This window comes from Oncorhynchus kisutch, linkage group LG22 (assembly GCF_002021735.2).
Source record: "Oncorhynchus kisutch isolate 150728-3 linkage group LG22, Okis_V2, whole genome shotgun sequence".
Taxonomy (NCBI): Eukaryota; Metazoa; Chordata; class Actinopteri; order Salmoniformes; family Salmonidae; genus Oncorhynchus; species Oncorhynchus kisutch.
The window spans coordinates 8,491,360-8,510,220 of NC_034195.2; the positions used below are offsets into that span (position 1 = coordinate 8,491,360).

The 18,861-nt window shown below is 41.3% G+C and overlaps 1 protein-coding gene across 1 annotated transcript in view; it reads left to right on the forward strand.

Annotated features, from left to right (window-relative positions):
- crabp1a (cellular retinoic acid binding protein 1a) overlaps positions 1-18,071 on the forward strand; it is a 30,752-nt gene extending 12,681 nt beyond the window's left edge. The window contains exons 3-4 of the mRNA XM_020456602.2: positions 14,937-15,050; positions 17,700-18,071. Coding sequence (XP_020312191.1) covers positions 14,937-15,050; positions 17,700-17,750 — 165 coding nt within the window. The 3' untranslated portion in view covers positions 17,751-18,071. The remainder of the gene's footprint in view (positions 1-14,936; positions 15,051-17,699) is intronic.
- The last annotated feature ends 790 nt before the right edge of the window (positions 18,072-18,861 follow it).

Consider the following 18,861-nt stretch of genomic DNA (forward strand, 5'->3'; position numbering starts at 1 on the left):
ACAGGTTTTTATAAATGTTTGCAAAAAATAAACATAACTTATTTACGAAATAACTTATTTACATAAGTATTCAGAACCTTTGCTATAAGACTCGAAATTGACATCAGGTGCATCCTGTTTCCATTGATCATCCTTGAGATGTTTCTAAAACTTGATTGGAGTTCACCTGTGGTAAATTCCATTGATTGATCATGATTTGGAAAGGCACACATCTGTCTATATAAGGTCCTATAGTTGGCAGTGCATGTCAGAGCAAAAACCAAGCCATGGGGTAGAAGGAATAGCTCTGAAAGGATTGTGTCAAAGCACAGATCTGGGGGAGAAGGGGGAGAAGGGCCTTGGTCATGGAGGTAACCAAGAACCTTATGGTCACTATGATAGAGCTCCAGAGTTCTTCTGGGGAGATGGTAGAACCTTCCAGAAGGACAACCATCTGCAGCACTCCGCCAATTGGCCTTTATGGTAGAGTGGCCAGACGGAAGCCACTCCTCAGTAAAAGGCACATAACAGCCCACTTAGATTTTGCCAAAAAGGCACTTAAAGGACTCTGACCATGAGAAACAAGATCTGATCTGAAGAATCCAAGATTGAACTCTTTGGCCTGAATGGCAAGCATCACGTCTGGAGGAAACCTGGCACCTTCCCTACGGTGAAGCATGGTTGTGGCAACATCATGCTGTGGGGATGGTTTTCAGCGGCAGGGACAGGGAGACCAGGATTGAGGGAAAGATGAACGGAGCAAAGTATAGAGAGATCCTTGATGAAAACCTGCTCCAGAGCGCTCAGGACCTCAGACTGGGGCAAAAGTTCACCTTCCAACAGGACAATCATCCTAAGCACACAGCCAAGACAACATAGGAGTGACTTTGGGACAAGTCTCTGAATGTCCTTGAGTGTCACAGCCAAAGCCTGGATTTGAACCCCATCTAACATCTCTGGACAGACCTGAAAATAGCTGTGCAGCGACGCTCCCCATCCAACCTGACAGAGCTTGAGAGGATCTGCAGAGAGGAATGGGAGAAACTCCCCAAATACAGGTGTGCCAAGCTTGTAGCATCATACCCAAGAAGACTCGAGGCTGTAATCGCTGCCAAAGGTGCCTCAACACAGTACTGAGTAAAAGGTCTGAATACTTACTGTATGTAAATGAGATATTTCAGTTTTTATTTTGAATACATTTGCAAAAAAAAAAAAGTGTGTAGATTGATGATGGGGGAAAAAATGGAATCCATTTTAGAATAAGGCTGTAACGTAACTAAATGTGAAAAAGTGTGAAAAAAGTAAAGAAGTCTGAATACTTTCTGAATGCACTGTATGGATGTGGTATATAAAAAAAAGATCAGATTCCATGTGTTTTTTTTCTGTTTGCACATTAGGGAAATTATCAGATTGGTATCAGATATGGAAATAATCTGCAATTTATCATTTTCCGTCCCCTTGATATTTTAAGTAGAAATTGTGCTCCAATATTGTATTTAAAAAACAAAAACCTGTTATATTAAATAAAGTACCCTTTAATATAGACCACATAAAAAATTCAATTTATTGAATTGGCTATGTGAATAAACACCTAAATTGCTAAAGTGCCAAAAATCAGCCCTCATCATGACTTCTAGGAAGATTTGAACCCTTAACCCACCATCATTATAAAGGCCTAGTTACGCAATTTCTGAAGATTTTAATGTATTTCATGTGATTGATTCATGTGATCCCTCATTTTACGGTAAACCCTGGTATGTGAACTGAACTCTCATTTTAATATGGTTAAACTATTCCCTTTTAAATGATTTTTGCAAAAGAAACATTGAACATATAATACTCAAATCATAGTGTAAAAGCAGGTGAGCTGGTCCTACTCTTTTTGGCCATTTGCTGGTGTTTTGTGGTGGGAAACTGAGAACAACACGTCAACCATGTTACCTATAGATAGATAGGCTAAACATGCTTAACAATGAAACACATTTGTGAAGCTTGCATTCAATTGCCCCTCCCTCCCTCAACCCTGTTACTTTAATGGCACTTTATTGACATTTACTATAAGACGTTTCGTTTACCCTTTGAAATGGGAAAACATGCTTTTTATCAAGTTGAACATGTGCTCTTTATGACAGAATGTTACAATGAGGTGAAATGAAGTTGTTTTTGACCAAGTTACACTGCCCAAAATATACTCTATACGTGGAACGACCCAGATCTGAATTGCACTGCATGTGTAAACGCATCCTAATAAGCTCACCCTCAAGTACACAAAACAGACTTTTCTACTTAATTTTAATCAATCACATAAATTGTCCTATTGAATACACTGCCACGATAATACTGCCATGATAAATTCTGAATGAAATAAATGTTTATTTTAATATGAACATTTAAAAAATGTAAATGCCGAAAACCCCAGAGCAATAATAATCCATCTGCTATTGTTTGAACCAAGTCACATCAGTTAACCTCTTGCATTTAGGGGCATGTGAAGAACATAGATCTTCAATTCTTGAGTTAGTCATTTTAAATGTGATTAAGTTAGGTCAAAGTACTTACCAGCAATCACACGTTATAGCATCTAAGACCGCTTAAGACCGCTTAAGACCGCTTTAGATTTAAGACCAGTTTCAGATCAGTCCATGGGATGATTTTACAAAGAGCTGGTAATACATCTCTAGGACACTAACATATTCCTCTTAAAATAAAATAAAAGAATAACAGTCGAATCCCCCCAAAAATACCACAAAAAATGTCTAGACAAATGGTATTCTGGTGGCAAGATAATTGCAAATGGAAAGAGGAAAACATGCATCATTGCGCAGAGAGCTTTTATGTCAATAAAATCGCTGCTCATAACTGTAAGGGGAAAAATAATCTTACTGGGGAAAATAAATCTTACTTTTGTGAAAAACACAAAATAGAAATGCCAACATTGTATCGTCATGATACGAATGCATCTTACTCAATTTCTAGACTGACTGAAACAGGAATCTGTAACTCATTGGTTTGAGCATCAGGTTATGGCACTGGGTTTTTATTTCACCATTTTTTAACTAGTCAGTTAAGAATACATTCTTATTTTCAATGATGGCCTAGGAACAGTGGGTTGACTGCCTTGCTCAGGGGCAGAACAACAGATTGTTACCGTGTCAGCTCAGAGATTTGATCTTGCAATGTTTTGGTTACGAGTCCAACTCTCTAACCACTAGGCTACCTGCCGCCTCTACACTCTAACCACTAGGCTACCTGCCGCCTCTACACTCTAACCACTAGGCTACCTGCCTCCTCTACACTCTAACCACTAGGCTACCTGCCGGGTTCAGTAGCCTGTGCCGGATATTTTACAATTCAGTGTTGGATCGTAAGAGACAGAAAGGCCCCTTACAGTCTGTGCCCTCAGGCATGATGGACAGACCATCTTGTACCTCCAGATCCCCATCGGTTATGTCTGGGTATTTATGTGTAGAGTCTATGGGAATGGCTCATGTCTGTCAGGTAGCATATGACCGATCCCTCCATTCCTTTGATTTAAAGTATTTTCTGACTGTTCGTGAGATTTGAGGATCACTTTAAAAAAAGGCTCTGCTCCCATCCTCGATACAAGTATTTCCCAGGTATATTTCCTTGGTCAGCTTCCACTTAGCGTCATATTAGGCACAGTCCCCAATTAGACACCGCACTGGCTGGGCTTGTGGCAGGGTCCCGAGCCCTGGTCCTGGCCCAGGTTGGGGGGTTTAAAGGGATTACACTAATCTACCCAAGGCAAACAGGCGAGGGCTGTTTCACACTGGCACAAGGTTAAAAGCGCTCTCTAATCGGGGGATTGGAGGGGATCAGGAGAGCCCTTCTCACTTACAGGGGCATCTCATTTCTGCCGGCAGGGAGAAAGTGATAAGGAACATTCAGCGCTGAGAGTCACCCCACAGGGAATGGGACTGGATCAAAGTTTTAGTCAGGAGTCACAGTGACCCTCCCCCAAAAAGTGATAATGAGACTGAGAGAAACCTGACTGACGTTGACAAGCAAATTTCACCAACGCAAAGCTCTTCAACGTCAAAGCGGCCATTGATGCTGTAGAAAGTTGAAAAGGAGAAGCTACAGCTGTGCATATGTGCTTACCACGATTAACTCACTCTGCTTGTCAGCGACCACGCTTATTTTTTAATACCGAACCTTGGTGCAACCATTATGGTCTCTCCTGTAGACAGACACTAAGAGGAGAGCGCTGCACTTCACGACAGACGACTTTGACAAATCAAGTCTTTTAGCCTGGCTGGTTGCTATAGAGACAGACTTTTAGAATTACTCACCTGCCACAGGGTACACTACGTGCCGGGGGTTCAGGGAGATCGATTAAGATGCCGTGCAAAGACTGCTGTCGTAGTTCCTTCCCGTCGTTTGAGAAGACGGTCCATCAAGACGACAAAAAGGTGATTCTTATTGACATACAGTCCCTTCAGAAAGTATTCATACCCCTTGACTAGTTCTACATTTTGTTGTGCTACAGCCTGAATTCAAAATGGATGACAATTTTTTTTCTCACATATCTACACACAATAGTCCATAATGACAAAGTGAAAACAAATTTGTTTAAAATGAAATGCAGAAATATCTCATTTACATGTGTATTCAGAAGCCTAAGTCAATACTTTGTAGAAGCACCTTTCTGGGTAAGTATCTAAGAGCTTTCCACACCTGGATTGTGCAACATTTGCCCATTATTATTAAACACATTTTTCAAGCTCTATCAAATTGGTTGATCCTTGCTAGACAACCATTTTCAGGTCTTACCATAGATTTTCAAGTAGATTTAAGTCAAAACTGTATCTTCGCCACTCAGGAACAATCACTGTCTTCTTGGTAAGCAACTCCAGTGTAGATTTGGCCTTGTGTTTTAAGTTATTGTCCTGCTGAAAGGTGAATCAATCTCCCAGTGTCTGGTGGAAAGCAGACAATCAGGTTTTCCTCTAGGATTTTGGGTGTGCTTAGCTCCATTCCATTTCTTAACGATTACAAGTATACCGAGTATACCGATAACATAATGCAGCAACCACTATTCTTGAAAATATGGGGAGTGATACTCAGTAATATGCTTTATTGGCATTGCCCCAATGTTTGCTTTTCATATTTTTTACCCATCTACCAATAGGTGACCTCCTTTGCAAGGCATTGGAAAACCTCTCTAGTCTTTGTGGTTGAATCTGTGATTGAAATTCACTGTATGTGTAGGGTACAGAGATTTGGTTGTCATTAAAAAAATCATGTTAAACACTATTACTGTACACCGAGTGAGTCCATGTAACTTTTTATGTGAGAAGTTATGCAAGTTTTTACTCCTGAACTGATTTAGGCATGCCATAACAAAGGGGTTGAATACTTATTAACACAAGACATTTCAGCTTTTCATTTTGATTTAATTTGTAAAAAATACATTTAAAAAAGATAAATAAAATTATATATATACACTATTGTTCAAAAGTTTGGGATCACTTAGAAATGTCTTCGTTTTTGAAAGAAAATTTAAAAAAATTGACAATTAAAATATCAAATTGTCCGAAATACAGTGTCGACATTGTTAATGTTGTAGTTGACTATTGTAGCTGGAAATGGATGATTTTTTATGGAATATCTACATAGGCGTACAGAGGCCCTGTAATGTTTCTCCTCTTCATCTGAGGAGGAGTAGGAAGGATCGAACCAATATGCAGCGTGGTACATGTCCATGTTGATATTTATTAACACTGAACACAAAAACAAAATAACAAGGAAAACGAAACAGTTCTGCCTGGTGCAGACACAGAGACAGAAAACAATCACCCACCACTCAAGTGGGAAAAACAGGCTGCCTAAGTATGGTTCTCAATCAGAGACAACGATTGCCAGCTGCCTCTGATTGGGAACCATACCAGGCCAAAAACATAGAAATGGAAAACATAGAACACAAAACATAGAATGCCCACCCCAACCTAAAACAGAGACATAAAAAAGGAACTAAGGTCAGGACGTGACAGGCCCATTGTCAGCAACCATCACTCCTGTGTTCCAATGGCACGTTGTGTTAGCTAATCCAAGTTTATCATTTTAAAAGGCTAATTGATCATTATAAAACCCTTTTGCAATCATGTTAGCACAGCTGAAAACTTGTTGTTCTGATTAAAGAAGCAATAAAACTGGCCTCCTTTAGACTAGTTGAGTATCTGGACCATCAGCATTTGTGGGTTCGATTACATGCTCAAAATGGCCATAAACAAAGCACTTTCTTCTGAAACTCGTCAGTCTATTTGTGTTCTGAGAAATTAAGGCTATTCCATGCGAGAAATTGCAAGAAACTGAAGCTCTCATACAGCGCTGTGTACTACTCCCTTCACAGAACAGCACAAACTGTCTCTAACCAGAATAGAAAGAGGACTGAGAGGCCAATGTGCACAACTGAGCAAGAGGACAAGTACATTAGAGTGTCTAGTTTGAGAAACTATTCTACTATGTAAAAAATAGTACAAATAAAGAAAAACTCTTGAATGAGTAGGTGTCCCAAAACTTTTGACCGGTAGTGTATATATACAGTGGGCTCCAAAATTACTGGCACCCCTGACTGGCAATGGACAAACAATACTTACAAAATAAACAATATAACTGTAGAGAAACTCAAAATACCAACATGTGAGAAATACTGTTCTTTATTAATGTTTCAAATGGAACCCACCAAAATCATTTATTGATTTAATTATAAATCAATGTCCTCCAAATCAAGGTTTCACAATTAATGGCAGCCTTAAAGATGATTGAAAATAACATCTACCAAATTTAAACCAATAATTAAATTCAAATTATTTAAGTTTATGTAAGTCTTAAAGAACTATATTGAGCCATTACATCCCTTTCACTAGGGTAAAAAAAAAATAGGTAACACTCTTTGTCATCCAACACCATGAAGAAAACAAAAGAACTGGCAGTTCAAAAGAGACAGATGGTCGTAGACCTTCATAAATCTGGTAATGGCTACAAGAAGATCCACAAACGATTGAATATACCACTGAGCACTGTCAGGACAATTATTAAAACATTCTAAAGATATGGAACAGTTGAAAACCTCACGGGTAGAGCACACAAATGCATTTTGCCCTTCAGGATAAGGAGGAGGATGGTGAGAGAAGCAACAAAATCCCCCCAAATCACTGTGAAAGAATTGCATGCCTTGGTGGCGCATTGGGGTCACCAGGTTTCAAAAAGTCCCAGCAGATGCCACCTCCACCTCCACAGGCTCTTTGGAATGGTTGCCAGAAGAAAGCCCTTTCTGACCCACAGACGCAAGCGCTTGGAGTTTACCAAAAGTCATTTAATTTATGACTGGAAGAAGTTGCTCTGGTCAGATGAGACCAAAATGTAACGTTTTGGTCAGATACAGCAACGGCATGTTTGGCATCGAAACAGAGATACAAGGAGAGGCACCTCATACCCACGGTGAAATATGGTGGTGGGTCAGTGATGTTTTGGGGCTGTTTTAATTCCAGAGGTCCAGGGGCACTGGTTAAGATTCACAGCATAATGAATGCCACCAACTATCAGGCAATTTAGGCTGACAATCTGGTTGCCTCTGCCAGAAGTCTGGGACTTGGCCGTGGGTGCACTTTCCAACGAGACAATGACCCAAAACATACCTCAAGATCCACACAGAAATGATTCTGTGACAACAAATCAATGTTCTGCCATGGCCATCTCAGTCGCAGGACCTCAAGCCAATCGAAAAAAAATGTGGGCTGAGTTGAAGAGGGCAGTTGATAAGAGCAAACCCGAGAATGTGAAGGATCTTGAAAGGATCTGCATATAAGAATGGTCCAAAATCCCTCCAAATATGTTCCTTAACCTTGTCAAACATTACAGGAAAAGACTCCATGCTGTTATCCTTGCCAGAGGTGGTTGATGAGAAGTGAGGAGTGCCAATAATTATGAAACCTTGATTTTGGTGAAATGTATTTTGTATTAAATAATTGTAATGATTTTGGTTGGTTCCATTGAAACAGTACAAAGTACAGTATTTCTCACATGTTGGTATTTTGAGTTTTGAGTATATTGTTTATATATATATATTTTAAGTATTGTGCCAGTAATTTTGGAGCCCACGGTCTATATATATATATTTCTACTTTGACATGTTGGGGTATTGTGTGTAGGCCAGTGACAAAGTATATCAATTTAATCTATTTTAAATTCAGTCTGTCAAACAATAAAATGTGGAAAAAGTCAAGGGGTGTGAATACTTTCTGAAGGCACTGTATAAGGAGATCCGAAGTGAGTTAGTTCAGTGAGGCAACATGCCTTCAGTTTAGAGTTAAGTGAGATGGCTCCCTGGGTCTTGGCTATTGGAGCTTATTAGGCTGTTGCGGTGACAGCCACGCTCCCTGCTGTCCTTTGACAGACAATGTGTCATCCACAGTCAGCCAAGTGCTTGGGAACACGCCTGCAGCAAGGCACGGGGAGACCACAGCTCCACAGCTAGCCGTGGAAAGTCTCATGAAAGAATGCTTTTGGCTGAATTTTGCTCAAACACTGTGTCATGTTGACAACTCACTGGATCAATGTGATAAACTAAAAACCAGTGACGTACCAATGAATAATGGATAGCTTTCAGGACTGTGCATTGTCATAAAATCACTAAATGTCATGTTTTATGAAGATGCACCCTGCATCTATACCTTGCAAGCAAATGAAAAACTGTAATAGCCTACAATAATATCTTGGGTGGGGTGGAGATCATGGGAAGTAAGGGCTTTAATTTGAGATACTGCTAAGTAAAGCACAAAAAAATCCCAATTCACCCCAAAACATAGATGATTATTCAGAGCAGGAAATAGGATTTTCCCCACTTAAAATTAGACTCCCTCTTTGTCTGCTGAGAGGCCATGGTAACAGAACGGCTCTTATCCAAAGCCAAAGCCAGCAGATGTTCCAGTCAACTAGCTTGTTAAATGATACAGAAGAGGCATGACGGGGTAAACCAAATGCCCGGAGGAGGGATGGGGAGAAAGAGACCAGAAGAAAGAGAGAGGGAGGGAGAGAGGTAGAGGAAAAGAGAGAGCAAATCCATCCGAGTCGGTGCCAGAGACGGATAGTGGAAAATGGGGCCGTAGCAAATCGACTCTGGGTTTATTAGAAAGGAGAGGAGCTTGTCTGTCTACGGGCCCGGCAGGCACTCTGATCGCTTCCCCCAACCTTTGATATGGTGATTAACATTTGGGTCTCACAGACTAGGAACTGCAGCATAATCAACTGTGGACAACATCAAACAGCATGGAAAACGGCTATGTACACACTATCGAGCTTTGTTCAAAATATGTCCTTTTATTTACATTGAAAAATAGGTATATTCACCAGCAATTAGAAGGAATAGACTACTTCGTAGATCTTCAGAATTGATTGAAAAAGAGTTGCCGTAGTTGTATTTTGATCATTTGGGAAAATGTTTTACTCAGTTGTGACTAAATGTGTTGAGACCAAATATTGTACATATTTTGGAGTTACCGTAGTATTAAACTCCTTTTTGATAATTTGGAAAATATTCTATGACCGTATTGTGGAATGTGGAGTTACTAAATTAGCATTGCGTAGTGACTTCATCTTCTGGTCAGTTCCCTTCTGGCTCCAGAAGTTTGCATGTTATGCTTAAGTGAGTTACGCTGTTGGGGACGCAGGTTTGAATCTCGAGTCTGCGGTGGTAGAGATGGACAGTGGTGCCATATTATTCAGATCTCTCAGTTGGCTCTGAGATTGCTGCCAAGATAGAGGTGGTCAAAGGTAACATTATCAAAACAAACTTCACAAGAAACTCTTTAGCCAAGAACCACAGATCTGGCTCATTTTGCATCAATAGTCAGCCAAGGGTACATGGCCATTAAGGACAGAAAGTTCTTCCAAGATATTCAAATGTTCATAGATGATCAGAATTTCATAATCAAGCATACAGAGGTCCCTATTACAGGGGCTGAGTCATTGGCTTGCTCGAGCTCAACAATGCCGTCCCTAGGAGGGGTGTATCACGTTATGCCAGGATTGTTTTGCTATACAAGTAGGCTGAGTCACTGACGTGATCTTCCTGTCCGGTTTTGTGCCCCTTCAGGCTTGTGCGGTGGGGAGATATTCATTGGCTATACTCAGCCTTGTCTCAGTAAGTTAGTGGTGTGTTGATCTCCCTTTGATGGTGTGGAGGCTTTGCTTTGGCAAAGTAGGTGGGGTTATATCCAGCCAGGCAGGATATAGCCACTCATCAGTAAGAGGCACATTACAGCCCGCTTGGAGTTTGCCTGAAGGCACCTAAAGACTCTCAGTCCATGAGAAACAAGATTCTCTGGTCTGATGAAACCAAGATTGAACTCTTTGGCCTGAATGCCAAGCATCACATCTGGAGGAAACCTGGCACCATCCCTACTGTGAAGCATGGTGGTGGCAGCATCATGCTGTGGGGATGTTTTTCAGCGTCAGGGACTGGGAGATTAGTCAGAATCTAGGGAAAGATGAACGGAGCAAAATACAGAGATATCCTTGATGAAAACCTGCTCCAGAGCACCCAGGACCTCAGACTGGGGTGAAGGTTCACCTTCCAACAGGACAACGACCCTTAGCACACAGCCAAGACAAAGCAGGAGTGACTTCTGGACAAGTCTCTGAATATCCTTGAGTGGCACAGCCAGAGCCCGGACTTGAACCCGATTGAACATCTCTGGAGAGACCTGAAAATAGCTGTGCAGCAACACTCCCCAAACAACCTGACAGAGCTTGAGAGGATCTGCAGAGAAAAATGGTAGAAAATCCCCAAATACAGGTGTGCCAAGCTTGTAGCGTCATACCCAAGAATACTTGAGGCTGTAAATCGCTACCAAAGGTGCTTCAACAAAGTAGTGAGTAAAGGGTCTGAATACTTATGTAAATGTAATATTTACGTTATTGTTTTTAAATAAATGAGCAAAACTTTCTAAAAAAACAGTTTCTGCTTTGTCATTACGAACCCGATCGAACATCAGATTGATGAGGGAAAAAAACATTTCATCCATTTTAGAAAAAGGTTGTAACGTAACAAAATGGAAAAAGTGAAGGGTTCTGAAAGCTTTCTGAATCCACTGACTGTACAAAACATTAGGAACACCTGCTCTTTCCATGGCATAGACTGACCAGGTGAAAGCTATGATCCCCTATAGATGTCCCTTGTGAAATCCACTTCAATCAGTGTAGATGAAGGGGAGGAGACTGGTTAAAGAAGAAGCCCTGAGACATAGATTGGGGTATGGTAGTAGGTACCAGGCGTTTGAGTGTGTCAAGAACTGCAACGCTGCTGGGTTTTTCACGCTCAACAGTTTCTCGTGTGTATAAAGAATGGTCCACCACCTTCACAAACTACCTGCCCTCCAGAACACCTACACCACCCGATGTCACAGGAAGGCCATAAAGATCATCAAGGATAACAACCACCCGAGCCACTGCCTGTTCACACCACTATCATCCAGAAGGCGAGGTCAGTACAGGTGCATCAAAGCAGGGACAGAGAGACTGAAAAACAGCTTCTATCTCAAGGCCATCAGACTGTTAAACAGCCACCACTAACATTGAGTGGCTGCTGCCAACATACTGACTCAACTCCAGACACTTTAATAATGGAAATTGATGGAAATTGATGTCAAAATATATCACTAGCCACTTTAAACAATGCCACTTCATATAATGTTTACATACCCTACACTACTCATCTCATATGTATATGTATATACTGTACTCTATATCATCTACTGCATCTTGCCATCTTTATGTAATACATGTATCACTAGCCACTTTATGTTTATAGAAGAATCATAAAACATGGGGACGAGATGTTAAAAACTGTCCATTGTGCCAATAGATGGTATGCACTCACATGAGATTTGCCGTGATGTTGACAGAGTGGCATGGGAGGTTTGTTTCTTAGACAAGCCTTAGCTTGTGTCCCATGCCCAATTAAGATTTCCCACGGGACTATGCAAGGCAGGGGCGTCCTCTTCCCTGAGCCAGCCCTACAGCTGACCGCATATACCCTACATTACTCATCTCATATGTATATACTGTACTCTATACCATCTACTGCATCTTGCCTATGCCGTTCGGCCATCGCTCATTCATGTATCTTTATGTACATATTCTTTATCCCTTTACACTTGTCTGTATAAGGTAGTAGTTGTGGAATTGTTAGGTTAGATTACTCGTTGGTTATTACTGCATAGTCGGAACTAGAAGCACAAGCATTTCGCTACACTCGCATTAACATCTGATAACCATGTGTATGTGACAAATACAATTTGATTTGATTTGATTTAGAGTCCATGCCCCGACGAATTGAGGCTGTTCTGATGCCAAAAGGCGGTGCAACTCAATATTAGGAAGGTGTTCCTAATGTTTTTTACACTCAGTGTGTGTATGTATACACACTGAACAAAAATATAAAAACGCAACATGTAAAGTGTTGGTCCCATGTTTCATGAGACAATGCCACAGATGTCTCAAGTTTTAAGGGAGCGTGCAATTGGCCTGCCGAGTGTAGGAATGTCCACCAGAGCTGTTGCCAGAGAATTTAATGTTAATTTCTCTACCATAAGCCAATTTGACAGTATGTCCAACTGGCCTCACAACCGCACACCACGTGTAACCACACCAGCCCAGGTTCTCCACATCCGGCTTCTTCACCTGTGGGATCTGAGACCAGCCTGAGACCAGCCACCGAGACAGCTGATGAATCTGTGGGTTTGCACAACCAAAGAATTTCTGCACAAACTGTCAGAAACCGTCTCAGGGAAGCTCTGTGTGCTCTGTGTGCTCGTTAACCTCACCAGGATATTGGCCTGACTGCAGTTCGGCGTCCTAACCGACTCCAGTGGGCAAATGCTCACCTTCGATTTCCGCTGGCACGCTAGAGAAGTGTACTCTTCACGGACAAATCCTGGTTTCAAATGTACCGGCAGATGGCAGACAGACAGCGTGTGTGGCGTTGTGTGGGCGAGCGGTTTGATAATGTCAACATTGCGAACAGAGTGCCCCATGGTGGCGGTGGGGTTATGGTATGGGCAGGCATAAGCTACGGACAACAAACACAATTGCATTTTATCGATGGCAATTTGAATGCACAGAGATACGGTGACCAAATTCTGAGGCCCATTCTCGTGGCATTCATCTGCTACCATCACCTCATGTTTCAGCATGATAGTGCACGTCCCCATGTTGCAAGGACCTGTACACAATTCCTCTAAGCTGATGGCCCAGTTCTTCCATGGCCTGCATACTCACCAGACATGTCACCCATTGAGCATGTTTGGGATGCTCTGGATCGACATGTACGACAGCGTATTCCAGTTCCCGCCAATATCCAGCCACTTCACACAGCCATTGAAGAGGAGTGGGACAACATTCCACAGGCCACAATCAACAGCCTGATCAACTCTATGCGAAGGAGATGTGTCACGCTGCATGAGGCATGTTTGCTTGTATCTGTTTGTTTGACCTGACTGTTTGTATCTGGTGGTCACACCAGATACTGACTGGTTTCCTCATCCACGACCCTACCATTTATTAAAAAGGTATCTGTAAACAACAACACATGCATTCCTATACTCCCAGTCATGCCATAGATTAGGGCCTAATGAATGAATTTAAATGGACTGATTTCCATATATGAACTGTAACTCAGTAACATCTTTGAAATGGTTGCATATTGCGTTTATATTTTTGTTCTGTGGAGATAAGCTAAATATCAAAGGTGGGACATGCATATACAGTCTGTTACAAACACAGGCTTCAGGGAAGCAGTGGGTCCTTGCTTCCGCGACCACCACATACATCCCTAACTACAGAGCTCCCCCATAGCAACTACCACTGGAGGATGAGGAGAGGGTCGCTGCGAGCATGTGGGACGTGGTCCGGAGGCTGCTCCATGAGATGGCTGGCTCAGTAACCCAGGACCAGATTCAGAGGATCTTGCACTGGGTACTGAGATGGAGTGAGAAGGACAGGGGGAGTGGCGGAGGACTTCGTCGGAAGGCTCCGGTGAAGTCAGGGGGCTCAAAGCTGTAAAACGGTTAGAGAGCCGCAGCTCTGGACGAGAGAACAGAGGGCGGATATGTTGGATTCCACTTTGCCTCCAATGGTGTAGAGCAAGACACAGTAGTTCTCCGGTTCCCGTCAGTGGGATGTGTTAATATGGGAAAGTGGTCCGAGGTAGTATCCTCAGTAGCTACTGCAGAGGAGCCCAATCTCGTATAGCAACCAGGATTATCACCTCAGTCATTTAGAATTGTTGCATCAAAAACCGCATGCAGTCTTGAAGTTTCCATAGCGAGAGCGAGACCCTGTTCTCCTCTAGTAGCTCAATGATCTGGTCTGTTGAGGCAACGAGTTGTTTACACTTTTCACAAGTGTATAAGTCAGTAAATCCTTACACTCTTTCACTATGGTGAACATATCACAGATCTCACATTTTATGGTTTCACTGTCCATCTCCGGATCTGACTCCAAATCAGAGCAGTCCGACATGCTTGTACTCGGGTCAGAAACAGCAGTCATGGCTTCTAGAGCCAACCGCGATGTGAGACAAGCTTTGCTCTGCCAGCCAAGTAGGAAAATATTAAACGGGTAAGTTTATTTATTTTTTTAAGTATAAAACACAGAAGCTCGTATCGCCGCTCCATACTGTCTGCTTCCTACAAACACCAATAATGACAATACATTGTAGTTATACACCTTATACTCTTCTACTGTTTTTGTATAAATTTTAAGGATTTACTCGAGGGCACCCTATGTGGAAAATATTGCTGTGTGTAAAAGGAAAAATTACCAGTTGTGTTGCGGAGGCATCTGCCAATTATGTTTTATATTATAAAACAATGAATGAATGAATGTACTGTAGTCTACTGACTATCCCCCTATATCTTCCTATGGCCTCACAGAGTCTTGCAATCTGGGAGACGGAGAACAAGATGGTGTGCAAGCAGACACTGGTGGATGGAGATGGGCCCAAGACATACTGGACAAGAGAACTGCGAGGAGACGAGCTGATTCTGGTGAGGACTACAATAGTAGTCATAGTGGTAGTCAATACTACTAATAGTAGTAGTAGTAATAGTAGTATCGCTAGCCAAAAACCTGAACTTGGGCGGTAACCTCGACACCCAGAACCAAATCACCTGCTCACAGTCTGTCAAGAGACTACTTGAGTGATTAAACAAACTCCCATTTTGACATGGATCAATGCGCATAGAATATAAATGAATTATTGGTAAATCTTTCCTTGAAATGGTTATGAACTGTTATAATTCCTTAGAAAGGTCATAGCACCTTCTAGATGCATACAGCATTATTCAACTATGTTGTGCTCTATTTCTGTATTATACCATTTCAGGCCACACTTTATTTGGATAGTCTGGATTTATAATCAACAAACTATCCGTTGATAAGCAGCTACTACCTAAGGTTACAGTGTGATTTAGAATAAGGGTTAAGGTTAGGGTTAGGATAAGCATTAAGTTCAGGATTAGGATAAGGGTTTAGGTTAGGGTTAGAGCAAGGGTTAGTAGATAGTAGATAGTTCATTGGAATATTACTCAGTCTGTAGAGCATCTACAGACGGACCATCCAAATCAAGTGTTACCCAGTTTCATAATACACCATCACTGCATCTATAAGATGCTATGAATATGTTTCCAAACCTCATTTTCTGCAGTCCAGCCCAACTCCTCAGTCACAGACCTCATAACTAGTGATATAGCATGAGGGGGAAGGCCTAAAAGCAGCATGTACATTTACTGCACATTAAAGATGGAATATAAAAGCACCTACTGTGCCCTATGAAATACTTTGTTCATAGAATCCCATAAGCAGCCGCCCTGGAGATGCATCCATTTCCCAATGCCACATAAAGGAAACGAGATCATAAGAGGACATCTTCTGAAGTGAGGAGCTTTGCGTCATCTTTCAGAGAGATGTGCAAGGATTACAGGATAACAAGAGGGTTATATAACAGAGTATTGCCAATACCATTATACTCCTGTTGCATGAAGCCAGTGAATACGGGTTTGAGTCCTGGTTTAGTCTATAGCCCCAAAAGTAAAATAGAACGGGAAGTGTTCAGGATTAGTCCAATGCACCATTATGAGCCAATAGAATGCAATTAACTGCAAACAAAGTGGAAAATGGGTGTTCAGAAAAGCTACTAATGACAAAGTAGATCTTCCTTTAAAAAAATGCAATACATCTTCTTATATACTTGCACTTCCTTGTCAATGAGTCACCATATACTGGTGTACGAGCATTGCTCATAAAACTGACAATCAGGAAAGAGTGTATGTATGGATTTTCTTCAAGTGGGTTAGTGATAAAACCAGAGTGCAGTGTTGGGTGCACAGAGCCGGGCTCCAGTGACATTGGATGTCTGACCTCCAGCTGATGGGTTGCCTTGCAGCACTAATGGATCCCATTGATATAGTTGAAGAAGGACAGCAGCGGAACTATTCGAATAGCTGCTGGTGACACAGGCACTGCTCTTCTTACTTCAGTCCCCATCACAGGAGGTTGGTGACACCTGAATTGGGGCGGACGGGACTTGTGGTAATGGCTGGAGCAGAACGAGATCAAATACATCAAACACGTGGCTTCCATGTGTTTGATGACATTCCATTCCAGGCATTATTATGAACTGCCCTACCCTCAGCAGCCTCCACTGGTCCCCATAGACTATTGCACATGATATGACGTAACCCCATAATGGCTTGATAGAGAACAGGGGTCTTCTCTTTGTAACTACAGGAGGGATGTTCGGTCGTTTCACACAGTATGCTATATCACTCTGCTCTAACCAGGCTTTTCTTGTGTAGGTAGCTTTGAACTTTCAAGTTCGAAGGATTTAGAATGTTTTGATGGGTTCAAGGAAGTCCAACATTTCAAATTCTTAAACGCTTTTAAAAGTGTAGCCTCTTAGTCAAGCAACAGAGCAGCCACCACTAATGCAGCAAATTAAACCACAATGTGCGGAAGTTGATACTTGTGAGCATTAAAATCACACCAAGATGACACTGATATACTGTAAAACATTTTTTTTAAATCACCCTGGAATCTAAGTTCGACATGAGGAAAAGAGTTGTTATCCATCATCAAACTTACACCCAGATGGTGTCTTTTTGAATGATGGGTCAGACGGCGAGACTAAAATATATGCAGGAATTTCACGAAAAAGCCAAAACAAACAGTCTGGCCTCGATTCGAGGCTCAACCATTCATTTTAAGGAAGCACACAGACTCAGAAGCTGAAACTCAAAGTGATAGTTTGATTGTCTTTGGCAGTTCTCGCTATAACTGGGGCGCATTTCCATAAAATATGCACGCTCCATTTAATTGATTATGATTAAAATCAGTGTTTAAGGCTATGTCTCACAATTAGCACAGCTTTCCCACTTCGCTTCAAAAGAAAAAAATGGGACAGAATTAAGCTGGTCACAAGGAACCCTCAATGTTAGCATTTTGAGAAATTGTAAGATATTGACTTTGTTTTGTTATCGTGGGCACTCATATGCCATCTAGATAGGTGTTTAATGTAGTGGAAATAAAACCAATGCTCAATTATGCTATAGTTTAACCTTTGCTGACTTATTCTCTTAACGGTATAATGTGAGCTTGAATTGAGAGTATGGGAATCTGTGTTTGTTTGTTTTCCCTAGACGTTCGGGGCTGACGACGTGGTGTGCACACGGATTTACTTACGAGAATGAAGCTTCAACAAGGCCAACCTGGACAAGACACAAAACGCAGAAAATAAAACCAGTCAGATATGTTACAACACTCCTTAAACCCCCCATTTCCCTGCCATGCTGAAAAATCAATATATAGTATATCCTACGTAATTCAGCAGCATCTGCTGCATAGTCTACATAAAACAACATTTGCGTAATATGGTAATTTGTGGTGTGGTAATGTGTGTTACAGTTCTGCTATAAATGCGCTTCTCAGTGTTTGATCCCATATCTACAACCACTACCTTCTTTGTTGAGTTTGTCAATATTGCAAACAGGAATAAAAATGGGATAAAAAAAATTGTGTGAGTGTTCAAACTGTTATTTGAGAGTATCCAAATAGAGTTACTCAAGCCTTTCCTAGGATTAATAGTGAACATAAAGGTAACGTTAGGCTTATTCAAGTGTCCAGTGGGGCCTACAGCTAGAGCATTTTTGACAAGTATAATGAACATCCTGTGTACCATTTTCTTAGTCCAAATAAAATGACAAACTGTCAGGAAGCATCGAGACATACAGTGCATTCTGAAAGCATTCAGACCCCTGGACTTTTTCTACAATTTGTTATATTGCAGCCTTATTCTAAAATGTATTAAATATTATTTACACACAATAGCCCATAATGACAAAGCGAAAACCGGTCTTCAGAAATGTTTGCAAATGTATTTTTCAAAATCAAAAAAAAAGAAATTTGGTATTTGCAAACATTTCTAAAAAACAGTTTTCGCTTTGTCATTATGGGGTATTGTGTGTAGATTGTTGAGGGAAAAAAAGTCATCAGTCAAAAAGAGGGTGTCTTGTCCTGAAATCTGCTCCTGAATTCATCCCAGTCATCAGCAACAGAGCATTGGGGTAGGTGTATGTCTGGCATCAATGTGTGCACAATTACAATGATAATTTAATATGTTCATGGAAAAAAATCTAAAGATATAACATAAACATACTGTTGACACATAGGTTATGGTGTAATGGAATGTTTTGCCTTGTGTGGTAGGTTTTGTGGGTTTTCACACTCTTATGTAGGTGTAATAACAAGCCATAAAATACCTACCTTGGAAGGTTTTGTGGGTTTTTACACTCTTATTTAGGT